The sequence below is a fragment of the Macrobrachium rosenbergii genome, chromosome 49 (assembly GCF_040412425.1).
Source record: "Macrobrachium rosenbergii isolate ZJJX-2024 chromosome 49, ASM4041242v1, whole genome shotgun sequence".
Taxonomy (NCBI): domain Eukaryota; kingdom Metazoa; phylum Arthropoda; class Malacostraca; order Decapoda; family Palaemonidae; genus Macrobrachium; species Macrobrachium rosenbergii.
This window is the reverse complement of record NC_089789.1, coordinates 2,054,550-2,077,346: the sequence shown is the minus strand read 5'-3', so window position 1 is coordinate 2,077,346 and position 22,797 is coordinate 2,054,550. Positions and strand designations below refer to the sequence as shown.

The 22,797-nt window shown below is 39.7% G+C and overlaps 1 protein-coding gene across 1 annotated transcript in view; it reads left to right on the top strand.

Moving 5' to 3' along the window:
- The window catches only part of LOC136832024 (cryptochrome-1-like), a 368,545-nt gene that overhangs the window by 321,345 nt on the left and 24,403 nt on the right, over positions 1-22,797 (top strand). Inside the window, exon 12 of the mRNA XM_067092517.1 lies at positions 20,457-20,613. Within this exon, the coding sequence (XP_066948618.1) occupies positions 20,457-20,613 (157 nt within the window). The remainder of the gene's footprint in view (positions 1-20,456; positions 20,614-22,797) is intronic.

The window sequence follows — 22,797 nt, the reverse complement described above, 5'->3', positions numbered from 1 at the left end:
TGTTTTATCACGCACTGTATAAACTCTTTTTGCATTACCAAAGAAGCTAGCACTCATGGCCTTTCGTATCACCTTTTTCTCCTTGATGTAGTGTACAGTACTTTCTTCTCATGCCAAATGGCGATTGCTGCCGCATAACTGTTGCGTACTTTAACTTAACGAGAAGTTTTACCTTCTCCTCAAGCATTATATCCTTCTGGCGCTTGGACAGTTTGCCAGAAGCCTTAGTAGGAGCAGGGCGTTTAGGAGGCATCTTAGGGGCTCGATTAAAAGATATACACAAAGATTAAAAACAACACACAATGATACTCAAAGTACAGATATTAAGTGACATGGTCGAACAGCATGGGTCTACACAGTGAACTGGCAGAGATGCGGGCTCCAGTTCCATCTCTGTGAGACAGAGTCTTCGGGGGTAAAGCCAATCAGCTCCAAGGGTACAGCCAACAAGTGCTAAGGAAATGAAATGAATGGCGCTCAGATTGGCTGCTTTGCAAACAAACAGCCAATAGTGCGTTGGGTAGCATTGTGCCTTGGGTATACAGCATCCCAAGATGCATTTTCTTTCGCTAAAGCTTTATGGATTGCTTGGCTTGGGTAGAACATTTAAAAAGAAATAATTCATGTTACTGATATTTTGATGCATTTGCATTAGTATACAGTGCTCACCTTTTTAGGCAGGAATAGGTTCAGGAACCTACTGCGGAAATGCAAAAATCCCCTCTAAAAATGCATGTAACTGGCTTATAGCTGCCAAATACTTTGTACCCATTAAACTAAAGTGCTTATAACTGCCTATTTTAACATTTCACTGCTTAATTGGATAGTTCAAACAAAAGTATATCATAAATCATCGTACTACAACAATTTGATATCGTTTCAAACAAAAATACACCCAAAATCATCATCCCTAAACACCTAAAAGAACATTACATACAGTACAGTACTGTCCTACTACTGGTACTCTTGAGTAGGCTATATACACCCCTAAAACGCTTATAACTGCCTATTTTAACAGTTCATCGCCAAAGTTGACAGTTCAAACAAAAATGTACAACAGCCTATCATCCCAGAACACCCTAATATCGTTTCAAGGTCATGTTGCAATATTTAGTTTATACATATATTTTCCTGTGTTGTAAGATGATTTTGAAATTATATTTACTGTACAGGTATGTATTTTGGGTTAGTACTACTGTATAGAATATATCTAAAATATTTGGGTAGTTTAGATCGACGTGACACGCATACATACCTCCAAACAGAATGCTAGGTTTGGTAATTATGTCATGTTAGTATTTTCTTAACACGGCTACAAATACATTTATGATAATAAAAAATGTTTAAATACAGTAAGTTGTTATTAATCTTTGAAATGATATTATTTTACCCTACCCTTAAAAATATATATGAGAGAGAGAGAGAGAGAGAGAGAGAGAGAGAGAGAGAGAGAGAGAGAGAGAGAGAGAGAGAGAGAGAGAGAGAGAGAGAGAGAGAGAGAGAGAGAGAGAGAGAGAGAGAGAGAGAGAGAGAGAGAGAGAGAGAGAGAGAGAGAGAGAGAGAGAGAGAGAGAGAGAGAGAGAGAGAGAGAGAGAGAGAGAGAGAGAGAGAGAGAGAGAGAGAGATTTTTCATTGTCATTCGTAGCTACTTTATTTAACCGCCAAATGGGCAACATAATGATAATAATACAGTCAACCTTCGTTAAGATGGACTAATTAGGGGCACCAGGGTGTCCTCCTTAGCTGATGGTCCCGTTTAACTGACGATATCTATATATATACCTATAAATAGCTACAATATAAATATACTGTATTTCATTATTTTTATAAAGAATATGAATAATAAACCAATGTAGAAACTTTTGAATTAAAGCTCATGGTAGAAGATGAACAATGAAGAATAAAACATGGTAAAAATGATAGAATTCAGCTGCATATGTAGATGCCTAGGCCGAGGCATGAACGCATAATTGTTAAGTAAAAAGAAGTGGAGTCCCTAAAATGAAAAAAGTAAGATCATGAAATGTAGATTACAGGTACACAGTATGTTTCAGTGTTTGGAATTTCTCGGATTTCAGAACTGTGGGGTCAGGAGCATAATCAAACATCACTATTAAGTGGCAGAAACATTTTTTTTCCCTTTTTTCATGTTTTCATTTTAGTTGTCTGTTCATTATAGCTTATCTTTATTTATATTGATATACTGTTAAGTGAATGTGAATAAAATAGTAGGACAATTAAGACCGTCAGTTCACTAACACATTTTTTCAACAAAAATATTCCATAAAATGCAAAAATATACATGATCAAAATAATTATAATTCAGCTTGTGAATTTTAATGATAAGACTATAAAATACATTTCATCATCTCGATCTTGGAGAGGGTTGTTTTTTATTGTTGCTAAAGTCGTCATCAGTTTGCAGTCATAAGTCTGAGGACGGTCCGAATTGAATTAAAGTGATGACACATCACCACAACAGACTGTTGTGGGATTTTTCATACCACTAAATTAAAGGTAAAATTAATGTTGAATTCTTGTTTTCATGAAGAAATAATTACATAAAGCAAATTATTGAGTAATTTTTGCCATCAGCAGTCAAATAATCACGATCATGCAACGTTGATACTTAGTGCCATCATGACATATGTCTATAAATAGAACAGAAGTATGGGGCTGTCATTGGCATTCTCCATGGCAACCAGCCAGCCAATCAGGCTTTAGCAGTATTCTGTCTGAGAAAGAAAGTTTTGCTCAGAGAAGCTGATGATGACATAAGTGCGTGTGTTTTGTGTACAATCTGTAGTTTTTAATAGTGTATGTATTTTACCTATTGCATGAAGAATAGAATGAATTCTTTCTTCTTATTACTTTGAGTGCAAAATTGTTGGTTCAGAGGTTCTTCAGCAACAAAATATTTTTATTTTGCTCCACGGGATATTTACTATGCTGTGTTGACATACCTTTAAAACAAAATTCTTCTCTTTAATCTGTTGAGGATAGAATTACGCTGTTATAGAGGGGAATTGGCAGTTTTCTCTCTCACTTGTCATTTGCCACGTAAACACAAGTATTGTCTTCGTAAAGTGTACCTTTGTCATGTCTTTTCTTTCCTAAAGAACATACAAAATGTTGTACTGTAGCTACTAGTCAGGCAGCAGATAGGTAAAACTGTTAATGCTCATTGATAGGTTAAAATAAAATACTTCCAACCCTTCCAGGCAATAGCGTTTCTTAATGACGGTACGTTGATTTATGCAAAAAGTTGAATTGGGTACAAGTTAAAAGCATTTCAGTTTAGTATAGTATAAATACAGAACAGTATACAGGTATATATAAAAATAAAAATATAATGAGAAGTTTTTTATTTACCTTTGGTAAATAAAAAGAAAAACGGTACGTGACAAGTAGAGGAACAGTAACTATCTTAAATCATGGTCAAACATTACTTATTTTAAATCGGCTGACCCTCTTCAGTGTCCGTCTTGTCCAATATCTGTAATAACGGGGTCTGGTTTAACAAGGGTCGATTGTAATAATAATAATAATATACTGTAATTAAAAAAATTATGTAGTTTAATAGTAAATTATGTGAAATTTTAAACAACAAATACATATTCCCAATCTTTTCTAAAGCATGAAGTGGGGAGATTGAACCTGTCATATATGTCAAATATCTGACTGTGACGGTCAATCAGATATTTGACATATATAACAGGTCCATCCTGCCCCTCATTTCAGAGCTTTGGAAAAGATTGGGAATATGTATTTTTTGTTAAGAATTTCACATAATTTACTATTGAAATGCATAAATTTTTTTATTACAGTATATTATTATTATTATTATTTATTATTATTATTATTATTATTATTATTATTATTATTATTATAATTATTATTATTGTTTGTTTTTTATTTATTTGTTTATTTTATTTTTGTTCTATCACAGTCATCCTATTCAACTAGGTGGTTTTTATAGTGTGGTGTTCCGAGTTGCACCCTGCCTCCTTAGGAGCCCATCACTTTTCTCACTATGTGCGTTGTTTCTAGTAGCATTTTTCTGCATGAGTCCTGGAGCTACTTCAGCATCTAGTTTTTCCAGCTTCCTTTTCAGGGATCTTGGGATTATGCCTAGTGTTCCTATGATTATGGGTACAATCTCCACTGGCATATTCCATATCCTTATTTCGATTTTCAGGTCCTGATATATACCAATTTTCTCATTCTTTCTCATATACACTGGTGTCCCATGGTATTGCGACACCAGTGAGTGATACTTTCTTCTTGATTTTGTCAATCAAAATCATGTCTGGTCTATTGGCACGTATCACCCCATCTGTTCTGATACCATAGTACCAGAGGATCTTTGCCTGATTGTTTTCTATCACTCCCTCAGGTTGGTGTTCGCACCACTTATTACTGCAAGCTAGCTGGTGTTTCTTGCGCTGGCTCCAGTGGTGGGCTTTTGCTAGTGAATCATGCCTCTTTTGTACTGGTTCTGTGCAAGCGCTGGACATTCGCTTGCTATATGGTTTATAGTCTCGTCTTTCATATTGCACTTCCTGCATATGGGTGAGATGTTGTTTCCATCTGTTGTTCTTTGGATATCTGGTTCTTAGGGCCTGATCTTGTGCCACTGTTAGTATTCCTTTTGTTTCCTTCTTGAGTTCTCTCTGTAGCCATTGCCATGTTTCATAGTTGGTTGATTCTTTAGTCTGTCTCATGTACTGTCCGTGCATTGGTTTGCTGTGCCATTCCTCCTCTCTTCTGTTTTGCATTCTCCTGTCTCTGTATATTTCTGGGTCTTCGTCTACTTTTATCAGTCCTTCTTCTCGTGCACTCCTTAGCCACTCGTCTTCACTGGTTTTCAGATATTGCCCCAGTGCTCTGCCCTTGATGCTAACGCAGTCCTCTAGTTATGCTTAGTAGCCCTCTCCCCCTTCCTTTCGTGTTATGTATAGTCTGTCTGTATTTGCTCTTGAGTGTAGTGCTTTGTGTATTGTCATGTGTTTCCTAGTTTTCTGGTCTATACTGCGGAGTTCAACCTTCGTCCACTCCACTACTCCTCGCTGTATCTGATTACTGGTACTACCCATGTGTTTATGGCTTTTGTCATGTTTCTGACATTGAGTTTTGGCTTGAGTATGGCCTGCAGTCTCTGCATATATTTTTTTCCTGATCGTGTCCTTCATCTCTTGGTGTTTTATATCCTCTCCTTCCATTATTCCCAGGTATTTGTATCCTGTCTCATCTATAAGTTTTGATGCTATTCCCGTCTGGTAGCTTTGTCCCTTCAGTCCTTGTTACTTTGCCTTTTTGTATGTTGACCAAGGCGCATTTTTCTATTCCAAGCTCCATCCTGATGTCCCCAGATACAATCCTTACAGTCTGGATTAGTGTATCTATTTCTTTGATGCTCTCACCATACAGCTTGATGTCATCCATTAACATCAGATGGTTAATTCTGTTGCTTCCTTTCTTGAGTTGGTACCCCACATCCATCTTCTACAATACTTTTGTCATGGGAATCATGGCTACTACGAAGAGTAGTGGGGACAGTGAGTTGCCTTGAAAGATCCATCTCCTGATGTTAACCTGTATTTTTAACCTCTGATAGCTCTTCTTGGACAAGTCCCAGAGTTGTGGCCTACTTTAGGCCTGAGTTCCAGTTGCCGGCTGATGAATTTAGTTTATTTTGATAGAAATTCATTTCTCGATAATGCTGAGCTGGTCCTTTGCTCCTCTGCCCACATAAAATAAGCCTAATCCTTCAGGCATTCTGTTAATCAGCTCAGTGGTCTGGTGTAAAACTAAGGTATACTTAAGGAAGCTGATGGTGTTTTCCTCTTCCCCATATATTTTCAGGCATTCTATTAGCCACGTGTGCAGTACCATGTCGAAGGCTTTCTTGTAGTCAGTCCATGCCATGCCTAGGTTGGTTCTCCTTCTCTTACTATTCTTCATTACCATTTTGTCTATTAGGAGCTGGTCTTTTGTGCCCTTACACCTCCATCTGCAGCCTTTCTGTTGGTGGGGGATGGTGTTTGTGTCCTCTAGGTACAGGCAGTCCCCGGTTTACGACGGGTCCGGCTTACGACATTCCGAGGTTACGACGCTTTTCAAATATATTTATCAGAAATTATTTCCCGGTTTACGACGCATGTTCCAGGGTTACGACACGTCGTATGCCAATCTGACGGAAGAAATATGGCTCCAAAACGACAGAATAATCATAATTTGGAGGTTTTTTTGATGAAAAACTCAATAAAAATGCAATTTACATTGTTTTCAATGCACCCAAAGCATTAAATGTAAGGTTTTCTTATGGTTTTTGACGATTTTCGACGATTTTTCGGTTTACGATGATTTTCGGTTTACGACGCGGCGTAAAAACGGAACCCCCGTCGTAAACCTGGGACTGCCTGTATAGCCTTTCACTGATGATACCTGTTAGCAACTTCCACACTATTGGTAGGTTGGTGATAGGCCTGTAGTTATTTGCTATATTTCCTTTGTTCTTGTCTTTCTGTACTAATGATGTTCTCCCTGTGGTCATCCATTTGGGTGCATGGTGGTTTGTGATACAATGCTGGAGTTGTTATGCTGTTAGTGGATATAGGGCCTTGAAATTTTTGAGCCAGTATCCATGGACTTCATCGGGACCTGGGGCTTTCCCGTTGGGCATTTTCTTTAGTTGGTCTGACTGCGTCTGTCGTGATCTCTGTGAATCTTTGTTTTATTCTTCCCATTTCTTCTGCCTTGACTTCCTGAAGCCATGTTGCATGTTTGTTGTGTGATACCGGATTGCTCCATATGTTTTCCCAGTGTCTCTTACTTGGTTCGGCATCAGGAATTTCTTGGTGGTTGTCTTCCCCTCTTAGTTGGCTCTGTAGTTTTTTCTGGTTGGTTCCAAAGAGTTTGTTCTGTTGGTTTCCTTTATTCCTGTTCATGTACCATTGGATCTTATGTGCTTTGGCTTTAAGCCTCTGTTTTATGTCTTCTGTTGTGTTGTATAGTCCTTTCTCCTATACTTTGTATTTCTCATTCAGTTCCTCTCTTGTTTTCTTGTTTCTTAGCCTCTTTCCTGCCATCTCTTTCAGTTTACTCGAGTCAAATCTTTTCCAAGGCGGTTGCTGTTTTGGTTTCTGTTGGGTTGGTTGTGATGGTCATGTTGGTGTTTGCATCCCCATGAGTTCTACTATGAGTCTTGCTCCTGCATATGCCAGACTATTTGTTTCTGTAATGCAAGTGGTGTGTATTAGTCTCATTATTTCATTAACTTCACTTGTTTTCTCCCTTAGTTTCCCTGTGTTGTAGGTTTTCATGGAGGGGATCTTTGTTCTTTCTGTATCTGGCTCCATCCATTGTCTGATCTTTTCTAACCATTCAGATCTCTCTGTTACATCCTCGGTGTTTCCTCGTGTTGTTGTTGTTTGGTAGCCCATCATTCCTGTCGTTTTCTGTGTCTCGTCTCTTAGTTTGTCTTCTTGTCCTTCGTTGCTGGGTGTTATTTCTCTTTCCAGTTCCTCTCTTTCTGTTATGGAGAGCCAGTTCTTTTCTTTATGTTCCTTACTTGGCCCACTAGCCTCTGTTCTGTTTGAGAGGTGTTATTTCTCTCATTCCAGATGTTGACCAGTATTCTTCTGTATCCTCTTTCTGTCTGGTTGCTTCTGATGCATCACCTCCATATTTCCTTACTTTCTTCTCTCGTCCATTTCCTCTTCTGGTTTGCCTCTTTAGCTCCAGTCTCTGGTTGCTGGTTACTGTCGTTAAGGTGGTCAGTTGTTGAATGACGACCTCCAAGTGCCTGACCGTTGTTGAGTTTTGCTATGTAACCCATAGCTGGACCCTACCCCATCGGGAATAGGTACTCATTTACAGCTGAGTAGACTGAGGAAATTATGGTAAAGATCCTTTCCCAAGGAATCAACGCCCAGGAGAGTGGTCACCCATCCAACGACTGACCAGCCCCAATGTTGCTTAACCAGCCCATCGATGAGCTAAACCACTCTGTCACGGCGCCCCTTTATTATTATTGTTGTTATTATTGTTATTATTATTATTATTATTATTTGGAAATTAGTACGTATTATTAGGTAAATCATTTATTTATCATACAAACATGGTTATTCCTCACCATCTCCCATAAATTTATTAAAAAATTCTTGTGCCGTCATTCTCTCTCTCTCTCTCTCTCTCTCTCTCTCTCTCTCTCTCTCTCTCTCTCTCTCTCTCTCTCTCTCTCTCTTTGGTATTCATATATTTTAATGAAAAAAATACAGTAATTAGTGAATACACAGTGTTGCTCTACAACAGAAAGTGAGTTAGCGATAATTTTAGAGTTACAGCCCAAAGAAAATCCAGAAATTAGTGAAATTGCCTCCATGGACAAGTGAATGGTGTGTGAAGCTGCTCAAACTGAAACTGACAAAATCATATGTAAATTAGATATTCCTATTAATGGTTCCCAAAGGTAATTCATAAGTAAACAGAGCACCAAGATTTGTCTTCCTAACTTATGGAATTTCTAAACATTTCTTTAATATTTACCAATTATATTCTTTTCATTACAGACAGAATTACTTTTCTCTTGTGTCTCATGTCGTTTTAATGTTTCTTTCTTCCCAAAGGTTTTCTTGAAATATTTGATAGATGCTGATTGGTCTGTGTCTGCCGGAAACTGGATGTGGGTGAGCTCATCGGCTTTTGAACGACAGCTAGACTGTTCCACTTGCATTTGCCCTGTTAATTATGGAAGGAGAGTAGAACCAACAGGAGACTACATAAGGTAAAATTATTACAATTTTTCCCTGAAGTATTTAAAAAATAGGAGATTGTTCTCAAAACAAAATCTCTCATTAATTCAAACATACATGTTTACATATTATGCTCCCTCCTGCTCTCAGCAGCTTCTCAGACACATTCCAAAAAAAAAAAAAATTGAAAAGAACTCTTCATCTGGAAGGTATCCTTTTGGTTAGTGCCTCTGGTGGTAGTAGTGGCAGTTGACTCATTTCCTGTCTTGGCCACACTTACTGCAAATGTTGGATGGAGAGGATGGGCAATTTTTATTATGTAAACTGATGGGTTTGTATTCAGAATCAGATTTTGTTGCAGAAAAATTGTGTAACACAACCCCATCAATTTACATTTTCTTGAGTAGCGATTTAGGTGGGAAGGACTTTGTTTCAAGAAAATAATTGAGCCAGGATGCAGATTTAGGAAATGTTCTAGAGTTAGTGAGGACAGGAAATTAGGATGTCTTCATACTAGCAAGGGATCAAGAGTAGAACTATAACCTTGTAGTGCAGCAGTGCTAGATATTTTTAAAGATGTCGGAGAATGAAAATGAAAGTAAGTTATAATGACCTCATGAACAAGGCTTGGGAGCCAATACCCAAACAAGAAGAAGCTGAGGTTGTGTGTTTTGAGAATGATTGGGAGCTGATTGTGGACATCACAAGGCTTGTCAGCGTAGAAAAAAACATTACACTAGCACCTCAACTTTACACCAGCACCTCAACTTACCATTATTGAATGCACTGTCAAGTCTGGCAAAAAAAAAAAAATTGTATACTTGTGTTCTTACTTTTGCACATGAAGTATGCGTGGTTATTGTCTCTCATATGTTAAAGGTTCCAAACACATTGTACAGTGTAGTTTTGAATTAATGCCTAAAAAGTAATTGTTTATAAGGGAATACAAACACTCGACCTTTCATATATGGGCTCCTCCTTCTGCATATGTGCTTGTGGCTTTTTACTGACTGAGAAATTAAAAGAATAATGCAGGCAGGCCTAGGGCATAATGCCCTTGTCTCACCAATACACTTGCCATTGTTTTTTTGGGTGTGCTTGCGTAGGTTTGTCACCATTTGTGGTATGTCGACCCCCATGTTTGCGGGACTTACGTTCCACAACCACCAGTGAATGCCGAAAATCTGTGATATATTGGAACTTCCCTCTAAAAAGGCTTATAACTGCCTGTTGTAATAGTTCAAACACCAAATATACTTTAAACTATCATCCTCAAACACTTTAATATTTTAATATTTCAATATCACTTTAATATTTGAATATCATTTCAGTATCACTTTAATATTTCAATATCACTTTAATATCATTTCAGTATCATTTGTGAGCCATAGCGTAGCTGTAGGTGCTACAACGAGGTGAGAAACTGGCTTAGGAGCTGTAGCCACCGGGAGGGTTCACTATAAGGAGGGGAGAAAACCGGTTTACAGTATTACCAGCGCAAAGCTTGAGAACCTGTTTCTTTCCACAGGCTTACATAAGTCTCTCTTTCTCTGTCTCAGAGTTAAGAAATATTTAAATATGCATTGAGAAAAAATACATTTGATTGATATTTTGCTGTCTTTACGTTAATATTATTTGAGAATTAGTGAATAGTCTTTTATAAAAATAAATGTATTTAGTCACGAAATAACCTGAAAATACAGTAATCAGTGGTTATTGCTCTATGAAAAATCCGTGATTTATTGAAAAATACGTTCCACAGAAAAATCCGCGGACAACTGAATCCTTGAATGCTGAACCACAAATAAGTGGGGTCCACTGTACTGTATCTGCATATGGTCTGCGATTCTTGTAGAGGAAATAAATTTCATGAGATCCTTGCACTGGGAACATGTGGGTTGACAATTGCTACAACAGAATCTGTGCAAGGAGAGGATGAGAAAGCAGAAGTAAAGAGCTTCTTCCAGCAGGCATCAGATGCTTTAGCCTTTTGCTCCTTCCTGACTCTTGTCGTTTGACCTGCTCGGATGAAGCATAGAATTTTCCTTGTCATGAATAAATATTATGGTTTCGTTGAGAATGTAGCAGCTTCTAAATAGGTTCATTAGTGGCTGTGTCATTCTCCAGTTAATTTGCTCATAAAATTTGCCTTTATGGTCTGTAAGACTTAGTCACTTAGAAGTTCCTAAAATAGTTTGACCTTCCATAGATAAGGGGATCCTTCTGTTGCAGCCCTTTTCCTGCAGAGGAAGAAATAACTTGTATTTTTTTTTTCCTCTGAGTGTGACAGGCTTTGGTTCATGATGTGACCAGGCCTGTGGATGAGGCGAGTATCGACAACAAAAGAAGGGTATGGGAGCTGGTAGTACTCTCTGTTTTCAGTTTTTACTTTGCTGTCTACCTCCACCTTGACCCCACTCTTTCCCCATGCTGCAGGCAAAGAGAAGGGGAAATCTAACGCTACATTTGAAGTATAGATAGGCTTCTTTCCACCCATTCTGTTGCCTTGGGGAAGGGCGTGGAAGCAAGGTTACTGTTGGTGATCAGCTTTTCCTAGGTAGGGTTGGCACTAAATACCATCCACCCAGACTTGATTTCTGCCCCCCTTTTAGTAAGTTGCCTAGCTTCGTTGAGTCGAGTTTTGGCATGTTAGCCTTATGCTGGAGACATTTTCCCCTCACTTTCCCCTCACTGCTACTCTTCAGAGATGCATAGAGATGAGGTGTGCCACCTGTTCAGGTGTCTCATTCATCACCTGTTTGTATGGTCTATGGATTGGCTTAATCTGTTGCAGTGACCTGCTTGTGTTCTTTGGCCTTCCAAAGTCAGATGTATGTGGTAACAGAACACCTACACCCTTTGCACTGCATCATTCAGGATAGGATCGCAGGATGCAATGGCTGTAACCATTGCATCCTGTGATCCTGTCCTGAATGATGCCCTAACGAAGAGGGCGAAACTAGTCGACATTCAACGAGAACTACCTCCTACACATCACGAAAAACACAGGATATGAATATTGGTCAATTGCTTGCAACCATTCCAGCGCAAGAAAAACAATTAATGAGACGAATTGAGCGTTTGCTTTATAAAATAAATGCTGTTGAAACTGCCATTTTGTTTAACAAAACGTGTATAAAGAAGGTCTTTTTCATAATAATAATAATAATAATAATAATGACAGATTCTCGAGATGATACTTAATTGAAAAAATAGAGAATAAGGCATTTAAGGGACAGACGCCTCATTATTCCACTTTTCCCAGAATTTAGATCTTCTTGCCTCACTGCTTAGGATGCTTTGTATGAGCAAATTGCTGCTGTTTCTCAGGCGGGTGATCAGACTGGACATTGTTCACCTCACAATGATTTTCAAATTAGCCAGGCGGTTTCTATGATAATTTGTGTGGCTGAGTGATAGCAAGGAGCGTTTGTGAGGCGTCTCAGAATGTCTTTGTGAACAACAGTGATATGTTTCATGGTCTCTTGGGTATAGTTCGCCCAAAGGGAACACCCATATGTACTGTAGCAGTACGAAAGCGAAGAGCAGCAGTTTAGTTTCTCGGTGACAGAAGGCAAACCTCCTTGCAATCATGTTGCCAGTTGCACATAGTTTATGACGCCTCTGTTCTATGTCTGCTGTATCTTTTAGGTCATCTGTGATAATGTGGCCCAAATATGGAAATTCATGCACGAATTCCAGACGATGATTTCTGAGGAAAATTATGGTTCTGCAATATGCTTAAGCGATCTCGGGAGCAGCGACATACACTTGGTTTGGTTTCGTTGTATAGGATATCAAATTCCTCAGCATATTGGCAGCAGGTGTCAATGAGTCGCTGGAGACCTTGCACTGATGGGGAGATCAGAACCATATCATCAGCGTAACAGAGGTTGTTTATTGTTGTTTTGTTGATAGTGCATCCGATTGGGAGTGAGTTCTGTTTGACATTCAGGGCATCTGTGTGTGTGTGAAACAGGTATGGAGAGAAAATACCCCCTTGCAGGAGCCCGTTTAGGGAGATGAAGGTGTACAACAGATGCGTTACCCCATTTGACGCAGAATTGCTGTGTGGAGAACCAACAACATGAGATGCCAATTAGATATACAGTAGAGGTATTCCTCGTTTGTGCAGCTTCAGGAAGAGCTTCAGGTAGTTTACTCTGTCAAATGCTTTTCTCACATCTACAAAACATAGGAAAACAGAAGAAGCTGATGATAGGTGATAGTTCAGCAATTCTTTCAGGATGTAGATGCAGGTGTCGGTTGAGTGGTTTGCTTTAAAGCCAAACTGGTTGTAAGTAGTGTGTAGAATGGGGAGAAGTTTCACTAGAAGAACAGACTTAAGTATCTTCGACGCAGCTGTAGCAATTGCAATCGGGCAATAATTGCCAGGGTCAGCTATATCCTTTAACTTATTTTTTTATTAATGGTATTAAGTGAACTAAGAGTAGGGAGTCTGGGAGAAACTGGTGAATTATGCACGCATTGAATAGAGCAGCTAGCAAAATGTAAATTATCAGATGGCAGAATTTGAAAGCTTCAGCAGGCAGACCATCGCAGCCGGGCAATTTATTATTAGGTAGGTTGTTTATGGCATCGCTGACATTACCTGGTGTAATACGATTGGCGAAACGAAACTGAATATTACCAGTAAGGAGGTTATTTACATCCCTACAGGAGTCTTGATCATTTATGCAACTCAGGATAGTGCTGAAGTGATCGCCCCACATTCTTGCAGTAGCCTTGTCACCAACTGCTTCTCCTACTTTCTGTGATAGCTTTTTAGTTTTGGGATTTAGGGATTGAATGTCCTTCCAAAGAGGGGGGTTAATCACCAGATTCTAATTTTCTAGACCTTGCATTAGCTCTTAGTTGCATTTCATTCAGTCTGCAATGCTTAAGGGCAAGTTTGCTCTGTGCTCTCGCCTGTCTCATTAGCAGTGCAAAAGTGTCATTCCCTTGGGCTATCATTTTGCTTCCACAGTAGAAACATTTCTTGTGAATTTGTGTAAAGATCTTTAACCAAGTCACTCCATCCAGGTATATTACGAGAGTTGCCTTGACGAGATCTAAAGGTATCCCTGCCGGAGGCAAGCATAGTGGAAATTATATTTGAATAGAATTTTTTCAGATCTCTCCTGTGATGATCGTTTCTACATTTTGGGTTAGTGCACGATAATGCGTCTGCCGTTTGAGCTATTGACGCAGCCTGTTTCTGTGGTTTTCCTAAAGGATCTGGTTTTCTGTTGGTCTTTAAAATCCCAGTTAACAGCGGGTGGGTGATCAGTTAGGGGGTTCACGGTAGGGAGGGATGGAGTACTGAGTGGCACCTGTGAGGGGATGTGATCATAGCCCACTGCAAGATCGCAGCAAATGTTGCATGTCACAATGGAATCATGTAGTTGAGGGGACATGATGCAGTGGCCCAGCCAGGAGGTTGTAACTGTGCCCGTTCTGTTTTGTACATAGGTATAGGAGGAGGGAGGGAGGAGCATTACATCACTAATTCGGAGAGGGTGATTTTGACAGAAGTGAGAAAGTTCGTTATAAATTTTGTGGGGTGAGAATTAGGTCCCCAATTATACAAATATGATCAGCAGTAGAATGGTGAATAATGCTGTGTAACTCACCTAGGATCATGCAGTATTGAAGCCCCAGCAATCTATCCTCCTATAGATCAACACATTCACCACATTGTCTAGTGATTTGTGCCACAGGAAGGAAAGGCCCCCTTTCGGGCAACTGGCTACGATGTGATCTGTAACTTGCATTGATGAGGTCGAGAAAGCTCCGAAGTCTTCATGCACTGAATCACAGATGGCAAGGTCATGAGGCCAGAGCAGCGTTTCTTGTAGTGCAATGATGCCTTTGAAGTTTTTGCAGAACATGTTTAAGGGAGGAATGTTCTGCCTGAGGCCATAAATATTCCAAGAAATTATATCTAGTGTATCCATGGCAATTCACAAAGATGGGAAATGAATGAGTTGATCATTTGGGTGGATGGGGGTTGGCCAGCGTGTGTTGGTATTCACTCCGCTTCGGAGGATGGCTGGCACTTGTGGTAGAAGGCAAGTCTGCGCCTGAACCCCTACTTGGGGTGTCAGTAAGATCCCCTGGGATGGGGGTTGGTCCTAGCTTAGGTTATATCTTGAGACTTTTATATTAGGACCGAAATTCTGCCTTTAAGAACACCGAGGTGTTGAAATAGGCAGGTAATCCCTGTAGGCCACTTTATGTATAATTTTGCATGGGAGTTCGTGGGAGATAAGAGGGTCGGAGCCCGTGAGAAATTTGACACTCTACTATGGTGTCTAGCTTCACCGACAAGCGTAAATTGTGAATCACAATATGACACCTCTTCTCAGGTTTCGGGCAAGGTGATTCACAAATGTTGGGCTTCGGTCCAGTGGACAGTTGAGATGTTCTTTTCCTTTTTCTACTTGTTTGTGTCTGCCAGCCCCCAATCCCCTCATGATCAATCACATCTTCATCCATGAGGGGGGTTGGGGGTTGAGAGATAGGGTCGGAAGACTCACGAGGGCTGGTGATCATTGCTGAAGGTCTGTCTTCCACCGGAGGCACTGGGGAGGGAGAGGAGGTTAGGGGTTTGTTGGTCCTGTCTGATAGGCCTACAGGTGATGTAGGCGCTTCAACCGAAGGAGAGAGGGCAGTTCCCTCATCGGAGGGTATGGCCACCTCGACTTCGCGTCGCACCCTCACTTCTCTCGTGTTTTTGGGAGGCGAAGAAATAATAGGTGCCTCAATCAGAGGAGTCTGGTGGCTTGCTGTGCAATTGTCTAATGATTCCTGCACTCCTTTGATTGCATCCCAGATCTGTGAAAGATTGTTATTTGTTTCCACAGTTTTAAGACTGTCGAATGATTCCTGTAATCCTTTGATCACATCCCAGATCTGTGAAAATTTGTCTTGTGCTTCCTCAATTTTTTCAGAGGTTTTGTCAATTTTTCCTGAGAGGGATTTTGCTTTTAGAAAGGCATTTTCTGTCGTATGGTACACTGCAAGTAGGCTTAGATCAGCAGGCGCCTCTGAAGGCAGATTGTAAGGGTTATCGGCGTAGATTTCCACCAAGCAGGTCCTTAGCCACTTAGTGATATATGATACTTTCTTGAGAGAGGATAAGCTTTTTGTGAGTTGCTACTGGAGAATGGTATCTGGTATCAGGTCTTTGCATTTCCTATATGCAGCGTTAATTTCCTCAATGGAGAAGGCTGCACTGACCGATTATAGTAGACTCAAAATCAGAATGGTTCGATTGGTATTGTATAAAATAAAGACAATTGTTCACGAGCACAGAACTTGTGTGTGGGGCACAGATATCGTTAGGTGCCAGGGTTCCTGGCACAACAGTTGGAGGTTAGTCAGATAACATTTTTGTGGTAAAGGGAGAGCTAAGCACTAACACATACACAGTACTCTATTACCCATTTCCCAGGGCCAATGACATAGCTAATGTTTCTAGTATCAGAAGCTAAAATTTGAAACTCGCAGTAGCGATTTCTGTTTTTGGTGTAGGTGTCTAGCCTCGCCCACTTTCCTCGGGGAAGAAGAGGAACAGCTGAGCAAATAGTTTCAATTTGTTTCTGCCAGCTTCCAACATAGGTTGTGAGCAGCAGCTGAATTTGTATTACTCATACTTTGCTCTTTTTAGTTGTTCCTCAAATTGGTGAAGTATTCTTTGATTTTGGTAGCCTTTCGGCAATATCTAGATAGGGGTTTAACATTAAAACCTTAGTATTCACAACTTTTGACTACTTAATTGTAATGTGGTATTTAGTTATTGATTTGCTGTGATGATGTCAGATGCTAGTACTTCTTCCACTCAATATTGCAGCAAAGGCTGTAATACAAGGTTAACCTCTGCTAGGTGCGATTCTCACACGTTGTGCACATCTTGCAGGGGTCAGATTTGTTCAGTAGAGAATACATGTATAGAATGTGAGGGGTGGGATCCTAAACAGTGGAAGATTTTGACTTTTCATCTTTCAAAAGTTGAGAGGGATAGAAAGAGAAAAGCAACAATTAAACATGACAAGACCTTAGCTAGTCAGGAATCTTCTAGGTCTTCTGTGGAAGTTCCTATTGTTTTTTTTGAATGCTAATTCTAATATCCCCTCCTCTTCAGTACCACCTGATCTTTTACCCAGCTCTCTCGCTTCCGACCCCAATGCCATTGCCAGTCTGGAGTCAAAATTTGATTGTAAATTTGAGCTATTAGTGAATACAGTGGTCCAATTAAGGGCATCAGTGCGTTCCTTGATGGAACAGAAATCAAGTGATAAGAGTGAAGTGTTAGTGGAGGAGCTGGCTGCCTGTCCCACCGATTCTCCTAGGTGAAGGTCCTCTCATACTTCCCTAAACCTGGGAGAAGCCATACCGAGGCCCAAGGGAGGTCGGTTTGGTCTGCCCATGGGTAGTCGGCCCCTATGTCACACCTGTTGCAAAATCCCAGGTGGTAACAGTGTGTGACAGTCATTGGAAAGGCGCTTTTTCACAGGCTCACCACCGCCTTTTTTCCAGTTCAGAGGCTTCCAGCCCTGAACAAAACCACCAATGGTGCTTCAGTGATGTGTCCAGACCACTGAAAAGGTCTGTGTTGGAGGTGCATTGCTCATTTAAGTTCCATGCAAGAAGGCGAAGGAGTCTCTTCTGTCATGCAGTTTCTGGGATAGCCGGGAATGTTTTCTCCCGATCAACCCAACGTTCGCCGACGCAGGCGCCCATCTGCACCAGATAGCGCAGCTGCAGCTGCAGAAGCTGCAGAAGCAATCTCGAGATGCAGATGCCAATCTTCCTGCAACATTCACCAGAATAAGGGGTCCATTTTCCACACTTGGTGCAGAAAGATTGAAGTCTCTTCTACTCAGGTCACTCTGACTGAAATCGCAGATTTTTTATTGTACCTTAGATCCTCCAGAGGCTTGGCCCCTTCGACTATAGAGGGCTACAGGGCTATGCTTAGCTCAGTCTTCAGGCACAGAGGCCTTGACTTATCCTCTAATCAAGACATTTTTGATTTAATAAAATCTTTTGAGACTAATAAGCAGAAGGTAACAGAACCGGTATCCTGGAACTTAGACGTGGTCTTAAAACGGTTGCCTCTTCCTCTTTTCGAGGCTATCAGCTCTTCTTTGCTCAGCGATCCAACTAAGAAGACCCTCCTTTGGTGGCTTTGGCGACAGCTAAGAGCGTTAGTGAGCTACAAGCACTCGATAGAAGGATCGGTTTCTCTGGAGGAGACGTGATTTGTTCTCATACACTGGGATTTCTCAAAGAATGAGAATCCTTTCATGCCCTGGCCTTGTTCAAGGTAAGAAATCTGAGTGAAAGTCTAGGATCTGAGGAGGAAGAAAGAGTTCTTTGCCCTGTAAGGGCATTAAAGTTTTACCTGAAGAGAACAGAGAAGTTAAGTGGGCCCTGTAGTAATTTGTGGACTTCAGTTAAGGATCCTTCACGTCCTCTTACAAAAAATGCGATATCCTTTTTCTTAAGAGAACTCATTAAGGAAGCCCACTCTCATGTGGGAGAAGAGCTTTTACCTTCTCTGAAGGTTAAGGCACGTGAAATAAGGGGCAGTGGCTAAGTCTTTAGTTTTTAAAAATATTATTTCTCTTTCAGATATTTTCCATTTTGCATTTCACTATTTATTGGATGTGGAAACAGTTTTTAATGAATGCAGTACCTGGGGTCTTTATTGGTGGCTGGCATGGTGTTGGGGGAGGGAAAGTAGGAAGTGTACTGGGATACCCTCCAGTTTTTAATGGTTTGGGAATGGCGTTTTTAATATTTTGGTGTAGGTAAAAGTGTTGTTATCTGGTTGTCTTGTGTTAGCACTGTGCCCTGGGCAGGGACAATTTTCTGTAACTTACTAGTGTTCGTTGGTCTCCTTCACTGTAAGTCTCCCACTGATGTAGTAGGCACCCAAGGGCCATACATACCCCTCGCCTCTGCTGAGTGAGATGAGTGCCAACCAGAGGCAGTATCTTCCTGCAGCAGCTCTCTCACCAGGTAAGGAAACAACAAGCATTGTCCCAATGCTAGCAAATTTTCTGTTTTCAAATTCATTACTGTATACAATGTTTTGGGGGTAGAGTAGTCCATGTATCCCACCTCCTGTCAGTGTGAAATCAGCTATGTAATTACTTGGTAAGTCACTTACATAAAAATTACATTTTTATAATAAAATAATGTTTTATTATACTTACCAAGTAATTACAGAGTGGGAGCCCACCCTCTTCCCCTCAGATGGACATAATGGCACAAACAAATTGAAACTGTTTGCTCAATTGTTCCTCTTCTTCCCCGAAAGTGGGCGGGGCTAGACACCTACACTAAAAACAAAAGAATCGCTACCTTGAGTTTCAGATGTTAGCTGCTGATACTAGAAACAATAGCTGTGCAATTACTCTGCAAGTATATATAAAACTTGATTTTATTATAAAAATGTCATTTTTATCTAAAAAGGTACATGAATTCTTCATCTTGTTGCTGCTCCATCAGTAAGTGAAGGGTACTTTTTCCCTTCCTAGGCAGCTTTCCATGTTTCACTATTACTGTGTTGAATATGAAGTAATACAGCAATGTGAACAAATTATACATTAAATAAAAGTTACTGTATACTGTTCTGAGTAGCAGCTTGTGACCTACTGAGAGAGACAAAGTATTATGGGCCTAATAACTAGCAAGAGGCACATACTGTATAAGCAACTGACCATTTCATTGCACAATGCAGATGGATACTAATCCTTGTTGTGAATGTTACTTTCACCCTCTATATTAGTGGATGAATATAAGTAGGGCAGGCTTTACATATACAACAATTTTTAAAAGTTTGAACATTTCATAGGGGAGTGCCCTCATCCCTTGTGCTCTGACAAACACATCTCTTTGCCTAAAAAGTGAATGTGACAGGTTGTGAGGAAAAGTGAATGTGACAGGTTGTGAGGAAAAGTGAATGTGACAGGTTGTGAGGAAAAGTGAATGTGACAGGTTGTGAGGGAGGTGGCTTTCTCTTCGTTTCAGAACATCAACCAACATTTCTGGTAACTAGTAACTACTTATTATTACAACTGTCATGTACAGTTGACTAAGCATAGAGTCTTTACGCAAAAATAGATGGTTTGTATATAAGAAACATTTCAGTTTTTTCAAAAACAATTTATGTACATGATGTAATCTTTTGATTATGAGGATTCTAGATAAAGTATGTGCAGTGAGGTTTTAGACATTTCCTGTAGTTTATTTTCATTTAACAAAAACTTACCCATAAAAATAAATATTGAATAACAAAATGTGCCTCATCCATGTGTTTAAAATATAACTCAGATATCAAAAATATTGTATGAAAATTAGTTTTTCAAAAAATACCTAATTCTAATTTGTTAGAAACTTTATTTCCTTTTATGTTCTTATCCCTTCTGGCTTGAGAAATGAATAATACAGTAATGTGTTTCTGCCAGAAAATGGTTGTATAAAAATAAATGCACACCTCTTTGTAAGGTTCCACGAAAGCACTGTCTGTCATTGCAATAAATATAGGCATTGGTATCATATTTCACTTGCCTGGGAAGAGTTGAAGCTTTATAAAATAACTCTGGATGGGATTAATATTTTACCCTTGAAGTCTGGCAAATTGAGTTATTGAGTTGCACTTTAAGTAATGCTCTTGCTTTATTTTAGGCGTTATGTGCCGGAGCTAGCAAACTTCCCTCAAGAATACATATTTGAGCCTTGGTTGGCTCCATTAGAAGTACAGAAGAAACACAACTGTATCATCGGTAAAGACTATCCGGAACGTGTTGTTATTCATGAAGTAGCCTCAAAGGAGAATCGAAAGGCAAGTTGCTGTATACCCTTATATAATTAGATCCATGTGATTTTGTAACAGTGCAGTGTAGTTATTACAGTACAGTATTTACTTTTGTCACAGTGAAGGGCACTGCATAAGTATATTTTGACCAGTTTTTCCAAGGTGAGCGGGTGAGTCTACTAGATAGTTTTGTTCTTTATTGGATGTTTTTTATTTTTACTTTTGCTAATATTTAGTAAAACATAGAGAGTGCTTTATTACCTCCTAAAATACATAAAGTATTTTACAGATGATAAAGCAGATCCTTCCTTGTTTCACCTGGCCAAAGCATAGTTCCCTTGTGTCACTTGCACATTCAAAATTGTGATTTCATTACAGTTTCATTTTGTCTGTTGTGCTCATATACAGCACAGTATTGTCATCATGCAGTATGGGTTGATATTTTTATGCTTTAATGATGTATGTGTGTGTGTGTGTGTGCTAACTGTTCTGTTAAACACAACTCAGTGAAAAAAGCCACCAGAGGCAAGACATCTCGCCAAAGGCTGGCCGTACATATGACAAAATTTAGGCAAAGCAAATGAGGAAGACACAAAGTTTGGAAAATGGCATCAGGCCTAAACAGAAAACATAAAGGTGTGAACACACAGCCAAGAGCTCATTAGGCAGAAGATAGGTGAGACCAGAGTTAAAGTTTGAACAAAGAAAACTTACTACTGCCAAGGAGCTTGAAAGAAGACAAGGAGTGGCTCGCCCACACAAATGGCTGAAGACACAAGGCAAAAAGGCTTCTCTATGCAAAGGAGATTAAGAAGTTGATCAACAGAAACAGAAGCTGGTGTAATCAGGAGACAAGGATATCATTGCCATTGATCTCAGGACCATGGCTTTTGTAAGGTGTGCAGTTGTGGAATCATCAGATCTCTTTAAATCAGGTGCATAGTTTTTATTGTCTGTTCCCTCACATTTATTTACTTATCACCTTTCCCCCTAACTTGTTTGTCTACAGGCTGATTTCCCTCTGGAGCCCTCTTGGGTTTATAGCCTGCTGATTCCGTCCCCAAGGGTTTTCAGCTGAAGACATAGAGACAGAAAGAGAGAAAGATGGGATGATGGGTGCAGTTGTTTGGTTGCCAGCTGATTTGGCACCAGACTTTTGAGTGCAAGCAATTTGGGTCAGACAGAAAAATGTCAATTGGACATTCTGGTGTATGATGATTCATGATAAGTTCAATTGGCCGAATTTGGGGGTACATATATTCACTATAATGCTTAGTTTTCGTGTAGCATTTAAAGTTCCATGAAACCCACCCCCTGAAAGTAGGGCAGTTCTTGATAAATTCAAGGATGGGAGGGGGGAATTTTTCTTTGAAATAAGCTTTCTACATTGTTTCTTTAAGTGCACTTATTATGCACGCTGACTTAACTAGCTTAAGATGTCTGTCAGACATTCATTAATAACCGTTGTTTTACAATTGTTTTCATAAGTGCAGCCTCTTAACTGTGCAGCAGAATTTTCATGTGAATGGCTGTCCAGCCCCCTTGCTATCTCTCCAGCTTTGGTATGCAGCCTTGCTTTTTTCACAATGTCAAAATTTCAGTTCACTATCAATTTTACTTGTACATTCAAAAACAGAGGAATCTATTATTTGCAGGTTTTTCTGTACCACATTTCAATAATGCTTCCTCAGCCATCAGTTAAGGATAAATTGGTGTATTAGCCAAAAAATATAAAAGGATGGCAATTGAATGCAGCACACCGCCAGCAAACTAAACTGAGACTCATGAGTAATGAAATTAAGTAATTGAATAGCTGAGTAGTTGGGTAGCGGTGAGGTGTATAGGTTAGCTATTTTACGTATCTGCTGTTGAATTTAAATTCAGCCATATTAAAGTGCTAGTTTTCTATTTACAAATTTGTGTTTAACAGTTCCCAAACTTAATTTAGAGACACATTGTATTTAATGTTCCCATAAAGATGCCTGATAGTAAATTGATAATATCTTACTGTATTTGTTTACAACTTAACAATTTCTTAATGTATCATACAATTTTAAACTTCCTGTTTACAAAAGTGTCACAGCATCAACATCCTGAATGAAGAATATAAAAAGTAAACTTTGTGATACAGTGCTCCTCCACTGTTTTGTGGGGATAGGTTCCAGAACCCACTGCGGAAATGCAAAATCTGCAGAAATTCAAAATCCCCTC